Source organism: Trichosurus vulpecula, chromosome 3 (assembly GCF_011100635.1).
Source record: "Trichosurus vulpecula isolate mTriVul1 chromosome 3, mTriVul1.pri, whole genome shotgun sequence".
Classification (NCBI taxonomy): domain Eukaryota; kingdom Metazoa; phylum Chordata; class Mammalia; order Diprotodontia; family Phalangeridae; genus Trichosurus; species Trichosurus vulpecula.
Window position 1 is genome coordinate 389,253,400 of NC_050575.1, and position 16,017 is coordinate 389,269,416.

General features: G+C 38.3%; 1 protein-coding gene across 9 annotated transcripts in view; it reads left to right on the forward strand.

The window, feature by feature from the left end:
• ZC3H18 (zinc finger CCCH-type containing 18) overlaps nt 1–16,017 on the forward strand; it is an 83,229-nt gene that overhangs the window by 31,077 nt on the left and 36,135 nt on the right. For all 9 annotated transcript variants that reach the window (XM_036750930.1, XM_036750933.1, XM_036750929.1 and 6 more), the window contains 2 exons: nt 1,103–1,220; nt 2,423–2,691. In XM_036750930.1, coding sequence (XP_036606825.1) covers nt 1,103–1,220; nt 2,423–2,691 — 387 coding nt within the window. The remainder of the gene's footprint in view (nt 1–1,102; nt 1,221–2,422; nt 2,692–16,017) is intronic.

Below are 16,017 nucleotides of genomic sequence, written 5' to 3' on the forward strand. Positions count from 1 at the left end.
TAAAGTTTATCATTATTATTATTGTGGTGGTGGTGATTAAAGCCCAAGCTCCAAGTATTAGGAAGATTACCCTGGCAGTGGTTAAAAGGGCAAGGTAGAGAAGTAAAAATGCTTGGTGCCATAATTAGGAGACTATTATATTTCAGGATGAGGGCTTGTGTTGCAGTGGTTGTTTTGGGAGGATTGCATTTGCAAGATCACAGAAGAGGGAGAATTAGCAGTATTTGACAGAAGCAAATAGATGGCAGTGTTAGGGGAAAGATGGGGGAGGTGGAGGTCAAAGAGTCAAAAGATTCTTTAAGGTTTCAGGCCTAGGTTACTGAGGCAATAATGGTGCTATCCAGTGTAGTGTAAAAGACTAGAGTTCTGGAAAGATGTCAGAACAGAATACAGATTTTGAAGTCATCTAAAATGAGATAATTAAAGCCATGCGAATAAATAAGAACACTAAGCAACAGTTGAAGATAAGATTCTCCTCTTCTCTCTCCCCATCTCCCTTCCTCTAATTGTAAAGGGGGAAAAGGATTACTGGATCGCAGATCTTTAAGATTGTAGTCAACTGACTGAAAATCAAAAATGAATGTTAAAAAATGAATAAAAAGTTTTCCATGACTTCACATGTATAATTTTTGCCTGCCTTCTCAAAGGGTAAGGAAAAGGTTGGCGGGAGGGAGAGAATTTGGAAATGGAAATTTTAAAAACATAAATTATTAAGTATATGAAAGATCCTACTTAATTAAGAAGATCCTATGCAGTTTATGTCCAGGCTCATCTGAATTTCCACTTACAGAAGCCTTCCTTGATTATTCCAGTCATGTTGATTCAGTTTTCTAGCTCTAAGTGCTTTTCATCCATACTATATACTGGGCACCATATTATAGACTTTGTTAATATCAGATTGTTTTATATGTATGTTGCTAATCTCTCCAGTTAAATGTAGACATTTTGTGGTTAGGGTTCATAATTTCATTTCTCTCTCCTATAGCACATAGCATAATTAGGCACTGTAGGTTCTGAGTAGATACTTGTTTATTCATAATGTTGTATGCAGATTTTTTCCTCCGTTCTACAGGTAGAATTTATAATCTTTTTTTTTCTTCAGACTTGAACCTTATTCAGATCCTTATTATGATTATGAAATAGAACGGTTTTGGCGTGGTGGACAATATGAGAACTTCAGAGTGCAATACACAGAAACTGAACCATATCATAATTATCGAGTAAGTATGAGTCAGATTTCAAAAATAGACTATACGTTTCTAAACTTCCTTTTTGTATGTTGTGAGTTTTTATTTTTCCTTAAATTTAAGTCTTTTTTTTTTAAATAAGATTTGCATGAATTTTGTTGTCAGAGTGTCCAAATTATCATAGCTAAAATGAATGTCCAGGATTTCTACTTAATTAAAATTCGTTCAGACCTTTCCAATCCTGGAGTTGGGGTGGTTACTACAAAGTACTAAATACTATTGATGTATAAATTATCATTCATTCTCATCTTAAAATAGTCAGTTTGTAGATCTGAATTGTGACCACTTTTTTGTTGGGGTAAGTTGGGTACTTAAAGCTGCATTTCTTATATTTTAAAAGCTTTATATGTATTCAACTCGTTTAGATTGGTTTTCCCTGCCGATTGTGAATAACTAGTCTGTGGCTAGGTACTTGCAGGTTGTTCATAATTCATCCATCACCTTGAATTGTGATATGCCTAGCAGACGCTAGAACCATTGCTATTATCAGATAGATTATCCTCACTAGTGTGACTTATGAGACATTATTACAAAATAGTGGGCTTTCAAAACGAAAGTTAGAACACATAATAAAAGTCATTCTGATTTGGCCTGATGGCTACATCAGAAAGGGATATCCTTAGTATAAGGGAGGAAGTCTGCTGGTTCTCTTTCTTCTTGTCCCAGTTGTAGGGGCTGGATGCTCTTCTGCAATGGGGATAAAGTCCATGTTTTAGGGATCAGAAGGAGCCACAGAGCTACCTCTCATTTGTAAAAAGATGAATGGCCATGGTAATGAAGTGCAGGCTCTGAGGCAGGGTATTGCCACAAGGCAATGCAAAGCCAGTTCCTTTCACTGCTGTAGTCATTTGGAGTTCAAAGTGAGGGAGCACTTCATCATGGTTCTTGTACTACAATAAACTTGAACATTTCAGAATAAGAATTGAGAAAAGTCTATTCCAGAGGGCTGGAGAGTATTTGTTGGACTGAATTCAATCCTCAAGCTTTACTTAGACAACTCTGGTTTAGTATTGAATTCCTTAACATTGTACCGAGCAACAGCTTCATTGTTTCCTATTTTCTCAGATGAAACTTTGAAATTTAATTACCATTTGAAACTATAAACTTTGTTTCTTTCATAATCAAGGAAGTAAATATGTTTAAATAGTTGTGTTGTACATTTTTTTTTAACTTAGGAGAGGGAAAGGGAGCGAGAGAGAGAAAATAGACAGAGAGAACGGGAACGGGAACGTGAGAGAGACCGAGAAAGGGAACGGCGGCAAAGGGAGAGAGAGCGAGAGAGAGAAAGAGAACGGGACAAAGAACGCCAGCGAAGGAAAGAAGAATGGGAACGAGAACGAGCCAAGAGAGATGAAAAGGACAGGCAGCACAGAGACCGGGACAGAGAAAAAGAGCGAGAAAAAGAAAAGGAAAAACCAAAACCCAGATCGCCTCAACCACCAAGGTAGGATATTTCCCAAGTACTTTGGGTGTAGGGGCAGGTGAGGGTTAGTATTTGTCAACTGCTCCAGTAAATTTGATGTTCCAGATGAGGCAGTCACTCATTTCTCTTTTGTGTGCCCTGGGAGAAAATATTGTTTTATTCTTTTTGAACACTACGTGGTGCTGGAGGAGATTAAAATACACTACCTTTACAATTTTGTTTTTTAAGTGGGGGAGTCTTTAACATAAGAGTAATTTGGCATTTCATTTTTTTTTTTTATCACTAAAGGACTTGTAGCTGGTCCAGGAAATTTTTTTTTAGGCCCCCATTCTCTAAGTTTTTGTGCCGTTTATATGGTAGTGTCTTCATATACAATGACCAGTATAACCTGATGATTACTTTCCCAGCCAGTCCTCTAGGACTTATCCCTTCCAACTTGAGAGGCTATGATCCTTTATTTGCTTACTTGAATAGGAAAATAGACTGTATGTATCAAGTAATGGATTTTTAAAATTAGTGTATTGGTGTGTTTTTTGTATTGTTTTAAAAACACTTTGAAGTCTAAAGGTGCTACATAAAGATACTTTTATGATACATTAAAACTCAAAGGTGTGATCATAAAATAGCTTGTAATTACATAGTATTGAAGGCAATATTCATGTAACTTCCTGGGGGAGAAATTATAAGTAGGTCATAATAGAACATATTTGGGCTGATGTCTGAGGACTCAGTAGATTTCCCCAACAAATATTGAAATTTGTCACCCTTGAAGCTTTTCCTGATTCATCTACCAGCTGTTCTCCCTTCTCCTTTCTAAAACTATTATTGTCATTACCCTCTTTGTATCTCATGATAAGATTTGGGGACCTAAAATTAGTTTGTGAGGAATAATTTGAAAACTCCTAGATTGTAATGATTATCAAAGTGCTAGATTTGGAGTGAGACCTGGGTTCACACATCCCACTTTGGATACTTGCTATGGTGAGCTTGGAGCAGCTAGCTGGTGTAATGGATAGAGCACTGGGCTTCGAATCAGAAAGATTCATCATCATGAGTTCAAATCCAATCTCAGACACTTACTAGCTGTGTGACTCTGAGCAAGAGACTTAACCCTGTTTGCCTCAGTTTCCTCATTTGTTAAGTGAGCTGGAGAAGGAAGTATCTTTGCCAAGAATACCCAAATGGGGGTCACAAAGTCAGACATGATTGAAATGACTAAATAACATCAAAAATGGTGAGCTTATGGTCAAAGTACTTCATCTGAATTTCCTCTTCTGCAAAATAAGAAAAACATACTTCCTGCCTCACAAAACTGTTAAAAGGAAAGTGCCACACTAATGGAACCTCTTTCTGAGTGACAGAAATGAGGGATAATGGGCCTAAATGAATGCTATTATCTTTTAAGTTTAGCTATGCAAAGTTGAAGCCTAACTATTTTCTAAATGCTTCAGTAAGGTAAATATAGGACTTGGAGCATGAAATAGAATTGGGCAAGGAACTAGGAGGGACATAGAGAAATACAAAGAGGGAGTACAGAAGTGGAGGGGGACTCTTTGTTGAGCAGAGTGTCCTAAAAGTTTTTAAAATGAGAGAATTAGTTAAATTTGATTGTAAAAACTACATTTTCTTTTAAAATTCCTAGTGTGTCTACCATTTGAGAACTAAATCTTATACTATCGATTTTAAATAATATGCATAGAAGTTGAATAATGATGAATTTTTTTTTTTTTTACTGGTTTATAATTTTTATTTTTTTAATTGAACAGCTTATAACAGTTAATGTGACAATATTTATATCAGGTAATATGATATTTATAATAGTTAAAATTATATAATACGAAGACCAAATATTAAATATTTGTCATCTCTATTAAGGACCTTGCAGGTAGTGTTTCCGTACCCTTCTTCCTCTAACAGTACAAAGAGATTATCAGACTAGTTAATCATCACATTAGGAGGCTCAGGGGATAAGATCTGGAAAAAGAGGAAGAGGACAGAAAAAAATAAGCAGGATAGCAGCAAGCCCAAGAAGCTAGGAAGTCGATGAATGGAGTCAATGACTAAGCAGAAGGAGGCCCACATAGGGTCCCCTCTCTGTTTGAAGGGGGAGGATAGAACAGGAGGGCTCTAAGCATGAATACTACCTGCCTCCAAGCCTTGCTGTTTGCTTTTTCATCATACCTAAGGTTTGCCCATTAGTGAGATTAATTGAGACACAGGTAGGAGCCTATTCCTTTCTTTTGACTGAAAGAGTCCCACGGTATGTATTTAAGAAGACATGGTTTTTAGAACATTGTTCTAGATAATCTCCAAATTTCTTAACAGTTCTTACATTCTAAGATTCTAGCTAACATTCTAGTTAGACTTAAGAGGTTTTTTTTTATTTTTTTTTTTGTTTTTTTTTTTAATGCAATTTATTTATTTAACATATTTGGTTTTCAGCATTGATTTTCACAACAGTTTGAATTACAAATTTTCTCCCCATTTCTGCCCTCCCCCCCCACTCCAAGATGGCGTGTATTCTGGTTGCCCTGTTCCCCAGTCAGCCCTCCCCTCTATCACCCCCCTCCCCTCTCATCCCCTTTTCCCTTCCTTTCTTGTAGGGCAAGATAAATTTCTACGCCCCATTGCCTGTGTATCTTATTTTTTAGTTGCATACAAAAAGTTTTTATGTTTTTGAACATCTGATTTTAAAACTTTGAGTTCCAAATTCCCTTCCCTCTTCCCTTCCCACCCACCCTCCCTAAGAAGTTGAGCAATTCAACCTAGGCCACACATGTATTATTATGTATAACCCTTCCACAATATTCATGTTGTGAAAGGCTAACTACATTTTGCTCCTTCCCAACCCATCCCGCTTTATTGAATTTTCTTCCTTGACCCTGTCCCCTTTCCAAAGTGTTTGTTTTGATTACCTCCACCCCCATCTGCCCTCCACTCCATCATCCCCCTGCCTTTTATTTTTTTTTTTTTATCTTCCTCCCTCTTCTTTCCTGTGGGGTAAGATACCCAACTGAGTATGTATGGTATTCCCCCTCAGGCCAAATCTGATGAGAGCAAGGTTCACTCATTCCCCCCTCACCTGCCCACTCCCCTCCTCTCCTAGAACTGCTTCCTCTTGCCACCTTTATGGGAGATAATCCACCCCATTCTATCTCTCCCTATCTCCCTCTCTCAGTAAGTTACTCTCTCATCCCTTAATTTCATTTTATTTCTTTTAGCTATCTTCCCTTCATCCTCAACTCACCCTGTGTCTGCTCTCTTTCTTTTACATATATATATATATACACATACATACACATACATACATATACACATAGATACATGCATACATACACATTCACTTATATATATACATACACATATATATATGCATATATATATATGCATATTCCCTTCAACTACCCTAATACTGAGGTCTCATGAATCATACTCATCATCTTTCCATGTAGGAATGTAAACAAAACAGTTCAACTTTAGTAAGTCCCTTGCAATTTCCGTTTCTTGATTACTTTTTCATGCTTCTCTTGATTCTTGTGTTTGAAAGTCAAATTTTCTATTCAGTTCTGGTCTTTTCACTGAGAAAGCTTGAAAGTCCTCCATTTTATTGAAAGTCCATATTTTGCCTTGGAACATGATACTCAGTTTTGCTGGGTAGGTGATTCTAGGTTTTAATCCTAGCTCCATTGACCTCCGGAATATCGCATTCCACGCCCTTCGATCTCTTAATGTAGAAGCTGCCAGGTCTTGGGTTATTCTGATTGGGTTTCCACAATATTCAAATTGTTTCTTTCTGGCTGCTTGCAGTATTTTCTCCTTGATCTGGGAGCTCTGGAATTTGGCAACAATATTCCTAGGAGATTTCTTTTTGGGATCTATTTGCGGAGGCGATCGATGGATTCTTTCAATTTCTATTTTGCCCTGTGGCTCTAGAATATCAGGGCAGTTCTCCTTGATAATTTCCTGAAAGATGGTATCTAGGCTCTTTTTTGATCATGGCTTTCAGGTAGTCCAATAATTTTTAAATTATCTCTCCTGGATCTATTTTCCAGGTCAGTGGTTTTTCCAAGGAGATATTTCACATTGTCTTCCATTTTTTCATTCCTCTGGTTCTGTTTTATAATATCCTGATTTCTCATAAAGTCACTAGCTTCCACTTGCTCCAATCTAATTTTTAAAGTAGTATTTTCTTCAGTGGTCTTTTGGACCTCCTTTTCCATTTGGCTAATTCTGCCTTTCAAGGAATTCTTCTCCTCATTGGCTTTTTGGAGCTCTTTTGCCATTTGAGTTAGTCTATTTTGTAAGGTGTTGTTTTCTTCAGTGTATTTTTCAGTATTTTTTTGGGTCTCCTTTAGCAAGTCATTGACTTGTTTTTCATGGTTTTCTCGCATCCTTCTTATTTCTCTTCCCAATTTTTCCTCTACTTCTCTAACTTGCTTTTCCAAATCCTTTTTGAGTTCTTCTATGGTCTGGGGCCAGTTCATGTTTTTCTTGGAGGCTTTGGTTGTAGGCTCTATGACTTTGCTGTCTTCTTTAGGCTGTATGTTTTGGTCTTCTTTGTCACCAAAGAAAGAATCCAAAGTCTGAGACTGAATCTGGGCGCGTTTTCGCGTCCTGGCCATATTCCCAACCAACTAACTTGACCCTTGAGCTTTTCAGTGGGGTATGACTGCTTGTAGATTACAGAGTTCTATGTTCTACGTTTGGGGGGGAGGTGCCAGCTCTGTCAGAGCCGCACTCCTCCTTCCCCAAGAACCCCCAGTCCAGACTGGGCTCAGATCTTCGGCAGGCTGTGCACCCCTGCTGTGATCCGCCACTTAATTCCCCCCACCAGGTGGGCCTGGAGCCGGAAGTAACAACAGCTGTAGCTGCCCCACCTCCGCTGCCCCCGGGGCTGGAAGCCGAACCGCGAACTCCTTCCACTCCCGCAGCTTTTCCCACTAACCTTCTCCGCAGTCTTTGGTGTTTGTGGGTCGAGGGGTCTGGTAACTGCTCACGTATTCAGGGCGCTAGGGCCCCCTCCGCCCGGCTTCCGGTCTGGATCGTCCACGCTGCTCAGGCTGGGCTCTGCTCCACTCCGTTCCCAGCTCCCAGCTCCCAGCTCCGTGTGGAATAGAGCTCACCCAGAGACCATCCGGGCTGTCCTGGGCTGGAGCCCTGCCTCCCTCCGCTGTTCTGTGGGTTCTGCCGTTCTAGAATTGGTTCAGAGCCATTTTTATAGGTTTTTGGAGGGACTCGGGTACGGAGCTCACTCTAGTCCGTGCTTACCAGCTGCCATCTTGGCTCCGCCCCCCTGATGAATTTTTTTGTAGGAAAAATTACTGAGTTGAGGCTTCCTGACTTGTGGCAATTTAAATCAGATCTTCTTTATAGAAAGATTTGTAGTGACTTTTACTTGCTGTTCTAACCTTTTTTTAAGAAATCAACTACCATTTATTAAGCACCTAGTATGTATGCTAGGTACTGCCAGAGGTGTTGGAATATAAAGACAGAGGTGAAACAGACTGTGGCCCTTAAGAAATTAAATTATGTCATTAGTGACAACATGTATACGTATAAGTACATACAAAACAAATGTTTTATGGGGGAATGAGCATAAAGAAAGGCTGAATGTAGAAGGTTATTGTTGAGCTGAGGCTTGATGGAAACTGAGGATTCTGGGAGGCAAAAAGGAGCAAAGAATGCCTTCTAGTCTTGAGACTAGCCAAGGCAAAGGTGGGAAACGGAGTGCTGGCTGTGAGGTACTAGGCCTTTGGGGGTACAGAGGGGAGTAATGTGTAAGAAGACAAGAAAGGCTGGCTGATAGCAAATTGTGAGGTTGTGTTTAAGTGACAAATAGAGAAGTTTCTCTTTGACCCTGGAGTTAATTGGGGAGCCAGTGGAATCTGAAAAGGGGAATGACCTGTGCTTTAGGAAAGTCACTAGGGCAGCTCTATGGAGTATAGATTGGAGTGGGAAGAACTTGAGGCAAGAAGTGGATTGGAGCTAGTTGTTTGGGGGGAACTAAATGAGCATGAGGGCTGGCTAGTAGAGAGAAGAGAATGAAAGCAAGGCCTATTGTAAAGGTGAAAGGGCAACTGTTTGGACTTTTGGAGTGAGGAGTTGAGGATGACACTGGGGTTGTCATCCTGAGTGACTGGAAGAATGAATGGTTCCCTCTAGAAACAAAAAGAGTTTGGGAAATTGATTCATTTTGGAGAAAGATAATGAATTCTGTTTTGGACTCTGAGTTGGAGGTATCTTTGAGATATCCAGTTTGAACTGTCCAATAGGCAGTGGGATATAAGGGATATTTAGATCTAAGAGTCACTGGCATAGCACTTAGGAGATGATGAAATAAGAAGGCAGAAAAAGAAGAGAAGGGGGCCCAATAGGGCCTTATGGTGCACCCTCAGTAAGGGGGCACAATATGGATAGTCATCCATCCAAGCAGACTGAGAGAGAGCAGCCAGAGAGGAGTCACAAAAGAGACAGTATCCAGGAGCAGGAGGTCATCAGCAATGTCAGTGCGTTGGAGAGATCAAGAAAGATGACAATTGAGAAAAGGCCATCAGATTTAGCAGGTTGGAGATTGCTGGTGACTCTGGAGAGAGCACTTTCAGTTGTGATGAGTGCAAGGAATTGAGAAGGGAGTGAGAGGAGGAGGAGTAGAGGCAGAGCATGGAGAGAGATTTTTCTAGGAGTTCGGCTGAGAAAGAAGGGGAAAGATGGATGGCTCTAAGACAGTGATAACACTGCTTGTTATAACTTGAAGATAATACTATTCAATGGTATCCTTTTTTAAATTATTTTTTTCAATTAACAATCATTTACTTATCTCCCTCTCACTTTGTTGTCCTCCTCCCATCCCCACTCCAACCCCCAGGGATGGAATCAAAATCCCTGCAACAAGTACACAGTCAAGCAGAACAAATCCTCACATTGACCATGTCCAGAAATACGTGTCTTACTCTGCATATCTAGTCTGTCACCTCAGGAGGGAGGCAGCATCATGAGTCATGGTTGATTATTGCATTGGTCAGAGTTCTTAGCCTTTCAAAATGTACATTTTTACAATGTTGATGTTATAGTATAAATTATTCTGGTTCTGCTCACTTGACTGCATCATTTCAAAGTGAGGTTCAAGTAACATCTAGTTCCCCCTACCCTTTCATCATTTGTATAGGCTTTTATTTATGTTCCTTGATTATATGGGAAAATAAGTTCATCGCTCCTATTTTTCTCCTTTCTTTCTTATTGTATGCTTCCCCCCTTCTACTTCCCCTTTCCTGTTTGCAAGATCATCACAACATAACACAAATTAATCCCAGGACAACCATCTTATTGTACTCTGTCTATGATCCCAGAGAACATTACACATCTCAGGATGCTTTTATCATTTCTCTCCCCATTAGAATGCAAACACTTCATCCTTATTGGTTATTTGTATTCTTCTTACTCTTGTGTTTGTAGTTCAAAGTTTCTACTCAACAATAGTCTTTTATCAGGAATGCTTGGAAGTCCTTTTTCATTAACGGCCCATTTTAGCCCCTATAGGATTACATTCTGTTTTCCTGGGCAAGTTATTCTTGGTTATAAGCTTTTGCCTTTGTTTTCTGTATTTTTTACTCCTTTGTAATGGTAGCTGCTAAATCTTGTGAGAGTCTGACTGTAGTTCCTCAATACTTGAACTCTTTTTCTCTGGCTACTTAACAGTATTTTTTCTTTGATCGTGACACTCTGGATTTTGTCTATGATGTTCCTGCAAATTTTCATTTTCAGATTTCTTTCAGGAGGTTACTGGTGGGAGGTAGTCTTTGAAGAATAGACTCCCATTGATAAACCTGTTATTTGTGACTTACCTTATCTGTCCTGTTTTAATCTTCGTCTGGTACTTTCTACCAAAGTGTGATCAAGCGCTTTAGTTCACTGGCTCTCTTGCCAGCTATTTAGACAGACAGTTATAGATTCTGGGAGTCAGATGAGGTATAGATAGGAATGTTGACTCATGCGCCTCTTGCTGTGTATCCTTTCTCCCTAGTCTATTCAAAATTTTCTCATCACCTCCTAGACATAAAAATAGCTCGCCTAATTCATTGTGAATTGGCAGACCACCAACTGGTATTTTGCCTGAATTTACTTCAATGGCATGATGCCAATGTATTGGGCTCAGAGACAGAAGAGTAAACTTGATGGATGTCCAAGCCTTCTATTTTTCAGGTCCAAGCAAAAAACTAATAAATGTTCAGTCCTAGAATTGTGGATGAATTCTACAAACATTCAAGGTGGTTTCTAACATCACTAGGGTTTGTACATTACGATAGAAGACTTCTTGAAATCAGTTGATGTTTTTCCCAGTCCATAACTTAGGTTTACCATTATCTGTATACCTCACTTTACTCACTAGGCATCTTCCATATTTAAACATGAATGTTTTAGGAGAGCCTCCTACTTAAGGGAACACTAGGATGACAAAACCTTTTGTAATTTAAAAAAAATTCACCTTCTAGTTTGATTTTTTTTTTGGTTAACATTTTCATAAATAGTAAAAACTCTATTAATTTAGACTTCATTAATTTGTGGTAACTTAGAAGCTAATTCAAATTTAACTTTTGCGTGTCCTATGAAAAAATAACTCGAAAGGCCCAGAAGTTTAACTGCTGAGTTTCTGTTACTAGTTTGTTATTAAAAGCTTTTTTATGATGTTCCCCTTCCCTTAAAAAATGTGGCATTTCCAATTTGGCTTTTTTTTTTTTTTTTTTGGAGACCCAATTTGGCTTTCCAAGTTAGAAGGATTTTTTAAAAACTTCTGGACCACTGTGTATTCCATTATATTCATATTTAAAATTCTTTTATTAAGAATTCTTTTTACCACTTTTGAATAGAAGAATGGAAATAGAACCCATTCCATTTTTGAATTTACCAAGAGCATGAATTTTAACATTAAATGTCCTAATGACGTTATCATGATACATGGGCAGATGGTTTAGTTACATAATCTCCTAGGAGACTTGGATCAGCTACTTTCAGTTTTGTGTCCATGCCTTCCTGAATTATCAGTAGAGTCTTGTGGGGTTTTTTTTATACATCCAGATTTTCAGAATTAAGACTGCAAGCTTAATAGAAATACTGGCAAGTCTAGTCCTGGCTCTGCCACAAATTAGTGCTCTGTGACCTTGATCGAGGTTGCTTAGATTTTCTGGAACTTGTCTACAAAATGATGGATAGAACTGTTTGACCACTGATGTCCCTCCTGGCCAAAACCCTACAACCTGCACCTGCAGGCTGTGTTCTGTTAATTATCTGTTACATTCTCTTAACATTGATTATTGGTAAGATTGTTCCATATGCTGAAAGCCACATCTCATTGGTGCTAAAAAGGCTTTAAAATCTTAGAACCTATTACCCTAATTTAGCTGAATCCTTTATTCTTGAAGAACTAGAGTTTCAGCTAGACCAACATTTCCAAAAGTGGCCTTCCTTTGGCCATCCAGGTGTAACAGTAAATTTATCTTTATTTTAATCATGGACTTTTATTAAGAAATTTTTTATTATGAACAAACGTAAACATTTCAGTGTGAAAAAGAGGATTCATTTGAAACTTTGGGTCTCTACTAGAGCAGTAACTTTGTGTAAGGTATCCCATTTCTGTTGCAAACATGTCTTTCTAATCACCCTTCCAGGATAAGTTAAACTTCTCAAAGTTCTCTGACATGTAGGAATTTTGATTGCTACTATGATTAAAGAATTTTTTCACATTCTTTTCATCTACAAAGAGGAGAGTTATATCCCCAAAAAAAATAAAATTGGAATAAGTGTAAGGATTTTGTCAGATACCAATTAGCCTCTGTTAACACAGCTTTATCCAAGTATTTCCTGTGGTGGCATCTCAGAATATCCAAGAATCCTAGCATTCACTAGTACCATCCTGAACTCACCTCTTCTTTGTTTCCAGACATTAAAAGGATAAATGATATATTGTGGCAACATGTTAGAGAATATGCACCATAAATATTATTTTCAAAATCACAATTTACTTTAAACCAAATAGATTCTTTCATGCAAGCTCTAAACCAGCTCTAAACCTTTTAAATCACAAAACTTCTATCTCTTAATCTCTAGTAGGTAAACTCCTGACATGTGAGAGGAACACACATGCAAAATATAAATAGATTGTATACTCCTCTGCTTTGAAGCATTAGCTCCAGACATTAACTCCATTAGCATTGGAGTTAACCCTCCAGTAGAGGGCAGGTATAAAGAAAGTATGAACCTGATAATGTACTGCCTTGTCTCTTGTCCAAAGATCAGCCTAAGTTAAGTTTGGAGAAACTGATCACAAGATTGGCTGCAGGTAGTGAAATTTTTTACCTTAGCAATTCTTGAAACCCACCTAAATGATTAGAAATCTTATCCTCTCCATCAATGAAAGAGCACCCAGAATGAAATCACAGATCCTTAAGATAAGAAGATATCAGAAATATCACTAAAGAAGTCTAAGGTGGGGATAAGTCAGTAAGTGTTCCTGTGAACCAGAGATTCTTCACCTAGGATCCCTGAACTTTTTTTTTAATATTTTGATCACTTTATTTCACTCTTAATTGGCTTACTTTTCAATCCTTTCTATTTTAGTTTGTGCATTTTAAAACCTCTCCACCCATAAAATTCTAAGAAGAGGTCCATAGGTTTTGATGGACTGCCAAAGGGGTCCATGACTCAAAAAAGCTTTACTCTAAAACATTCGCTATAATCTGACCCTCATTTTTCCTAGTTTTTGATATATCCTCCCTACTTGGAATATTTTTTCTTGTTGTTCATTCGTTTCAGTTGTGTCTGACTCTTCGTGACCCCATTTTGAGTTTTCTTGGCAAAGATACTGAAGTGGTTTGCCATTTCCTTCTCCACCTAATTTTACAGATAAGGAAACTGAGGCAAACAGACTTGCCCAGAGCCACACAGCAAGTATCTGAGGCAGAGTTGAACTCAGGAAGATGATCTTCCTGACTCCAGGCCCAGCACTCTATCCACTGCGCCACTTAACTGCCCCACTCGGAATATTGATTTTAGGGCAATTCTCATTTTCCTCCTTCTACACTCTTTTACTAGTTCTTTTTCCCTTCCCTGATTGCTCTGCTCTAGGATGTAGCTGGTAAGTTCATAATGTTTGTACTTCCACTTTGAGAATATTTTTTTTTCCTTTGAGGGGAGAAGGGAAGGCAAGGGGGTTAAGTGACTTGCCCAAGGTCACACAGCTAGTAAATGTGTCACGTATCTGAGGCTAGATTTGAAGTCAGGTCCTCCTAACTCCAGGGCTGGTGCTGTACTCACTGTGCCACCTAGCTGCCCTAACTTTGAGAATTTCTTTTTTTTTTTTTTGAGAATTTCTTATTGCCATTTTCTCATATTGCCCAGTATTTACTTCCAACTTATTCTTTAATTATTTTACTAAAAAACAAGATTTGAACATCAGTACAACCATGTTTACATTTTAAATTATTATCAACATATAAAGTAACAACTTTTCAGTCTCTTTAAGTTTTAATCAGGATACTTTGTGCAGTCTTCTGCCTTTTTCATTTTGTGATACTTAATAAGTCTTTGTTTCTTTGTATTACTTATAATTTATTCTATCTGTTATTTAGCAAAAGATTTCAGTCACAGAGGTCCACGTGACCTTAATGTAATCCTCCACTCCTTACTGTCACTCATTTCACATATCAAACAGCTAAATCTTGCTGTTTCTACCTCTGTAGTATCTTCCACATGCATACCCTTCTCTCCTTCCATATTGCTGCCATCCTAGTTCAAGTCCTCATCATCTGTAGCCTAAACTATTGCAGTAGCTTCCTAATTGGTCTCCCTGCCTCAAGCCTTTCCCCAGTCTAAGCCATTCTCCACACCAGAGTGTTTTTCCTGAAGTGTAGTTGTCATCATGTCACAGTAAACTCCCCTGGATTCCAGTTACCTTAAACATATCAAACATAAATTCATTTGTTTGGCATTCAGTGTTCTTCACAACCTGCCACCACTTTCCAGCCTTATTATACCTTATTCCCCTCCATCCATGTACTCAATTTTACAACCAAACTGGGCTTCTTGCCTGGCACAGAATAGCCACCTAATAAATGCTTGCTAACTTGACTTGCTGAGATAAGACACTTCATCTTCCATCTCCATTCCCTTTGTATTGACTGTCCCTGGTGCTTCTCACCCCTCCCCTCTTAGAACCCCTGCTTTCCTTCAAGAATCAAGCTCCACTTTCTACCTGAGAACTTTTCAGATTCTCCTGAATGTTGGTATCTTCACATGCCCCCAGTTACCTTGTATGTATTTTGCACATAATATACCTATATACATTGATGTGTAAATTAATGCAGAAAAAAATTATTGGCATGCAAGTTAACCTTAGAATTTTTTGCTTCTTTAAAAATATTTTAATGTTCATTATGTTCTCCTTTTGCTCCATTCACTTTGCTTCACATGATTTGGCATTGAGCCCACAAGATTTTGACATGTTCTTTAATTATTCATCATGAGATCACACTTACCACATGGAATATTAAGCATACCTTCTACAAACAGTTCATTTTTCCAGGTCCAACAGGTTAAATCAACCAAGTTCACAGACAGCTGAATTGTCTTTCTCTCTATCTCTTGGATAAATTTGTACCATAATTTAGTATTCCCTCAGTGGGGACAAGACTTCCAGGGTCACTGGAAATTTTTTTTAAAAGTCCCCCAAACATGTTTTGGAGTGATTGTTTTATAGTCTGATGAAGATACCCAATCTTACCTACTCACCTGGACTTTTTCTGACAATAGTTTTGTCATAGCCTTGAATGAAAAGGAAGGTGAGTTTCATCAGTAAAATTTACCTTTTCTCAATCTTGAGTACTTTAGCTTTAATGTTGTTTTGCCTATGACAAGAGTTTTTTTCTTCACAGGAACAGTTAGCAGCTATTTGTTTTTAAATTATTCTTGCTGCCTGTTCATGCAACTTCAGGAAGCCTGTACTAGACAGCAGAGGAATCAGTAACAACCCTTCCATTTGCCAGGTCCCTCTGAATGTCTTTGCCTGTTTTCAGAGGATTAATTAGGTTTTTGTGCATCAACAGTTTCAGTTCTTGGTGATATTTTCCATTTTCAGCCTCACTTTGCTTTGAGCTTCAGGGCAGCTGATACTATTTTGTTGTGAGTTTGAATGATTTTGGAAAAGCTTAATTAACTTCCTCATCCCAGCAGCTGCTACACTATCTATAACAAGTCATTGAAGTATATGCGTTTTTAAAGCTACAATTTTTGCATATGTCCTTTGAATAATATCCATTCTTAAAAACCAAACCAAAGAGAGCAGTGAAGTGTGTGTAT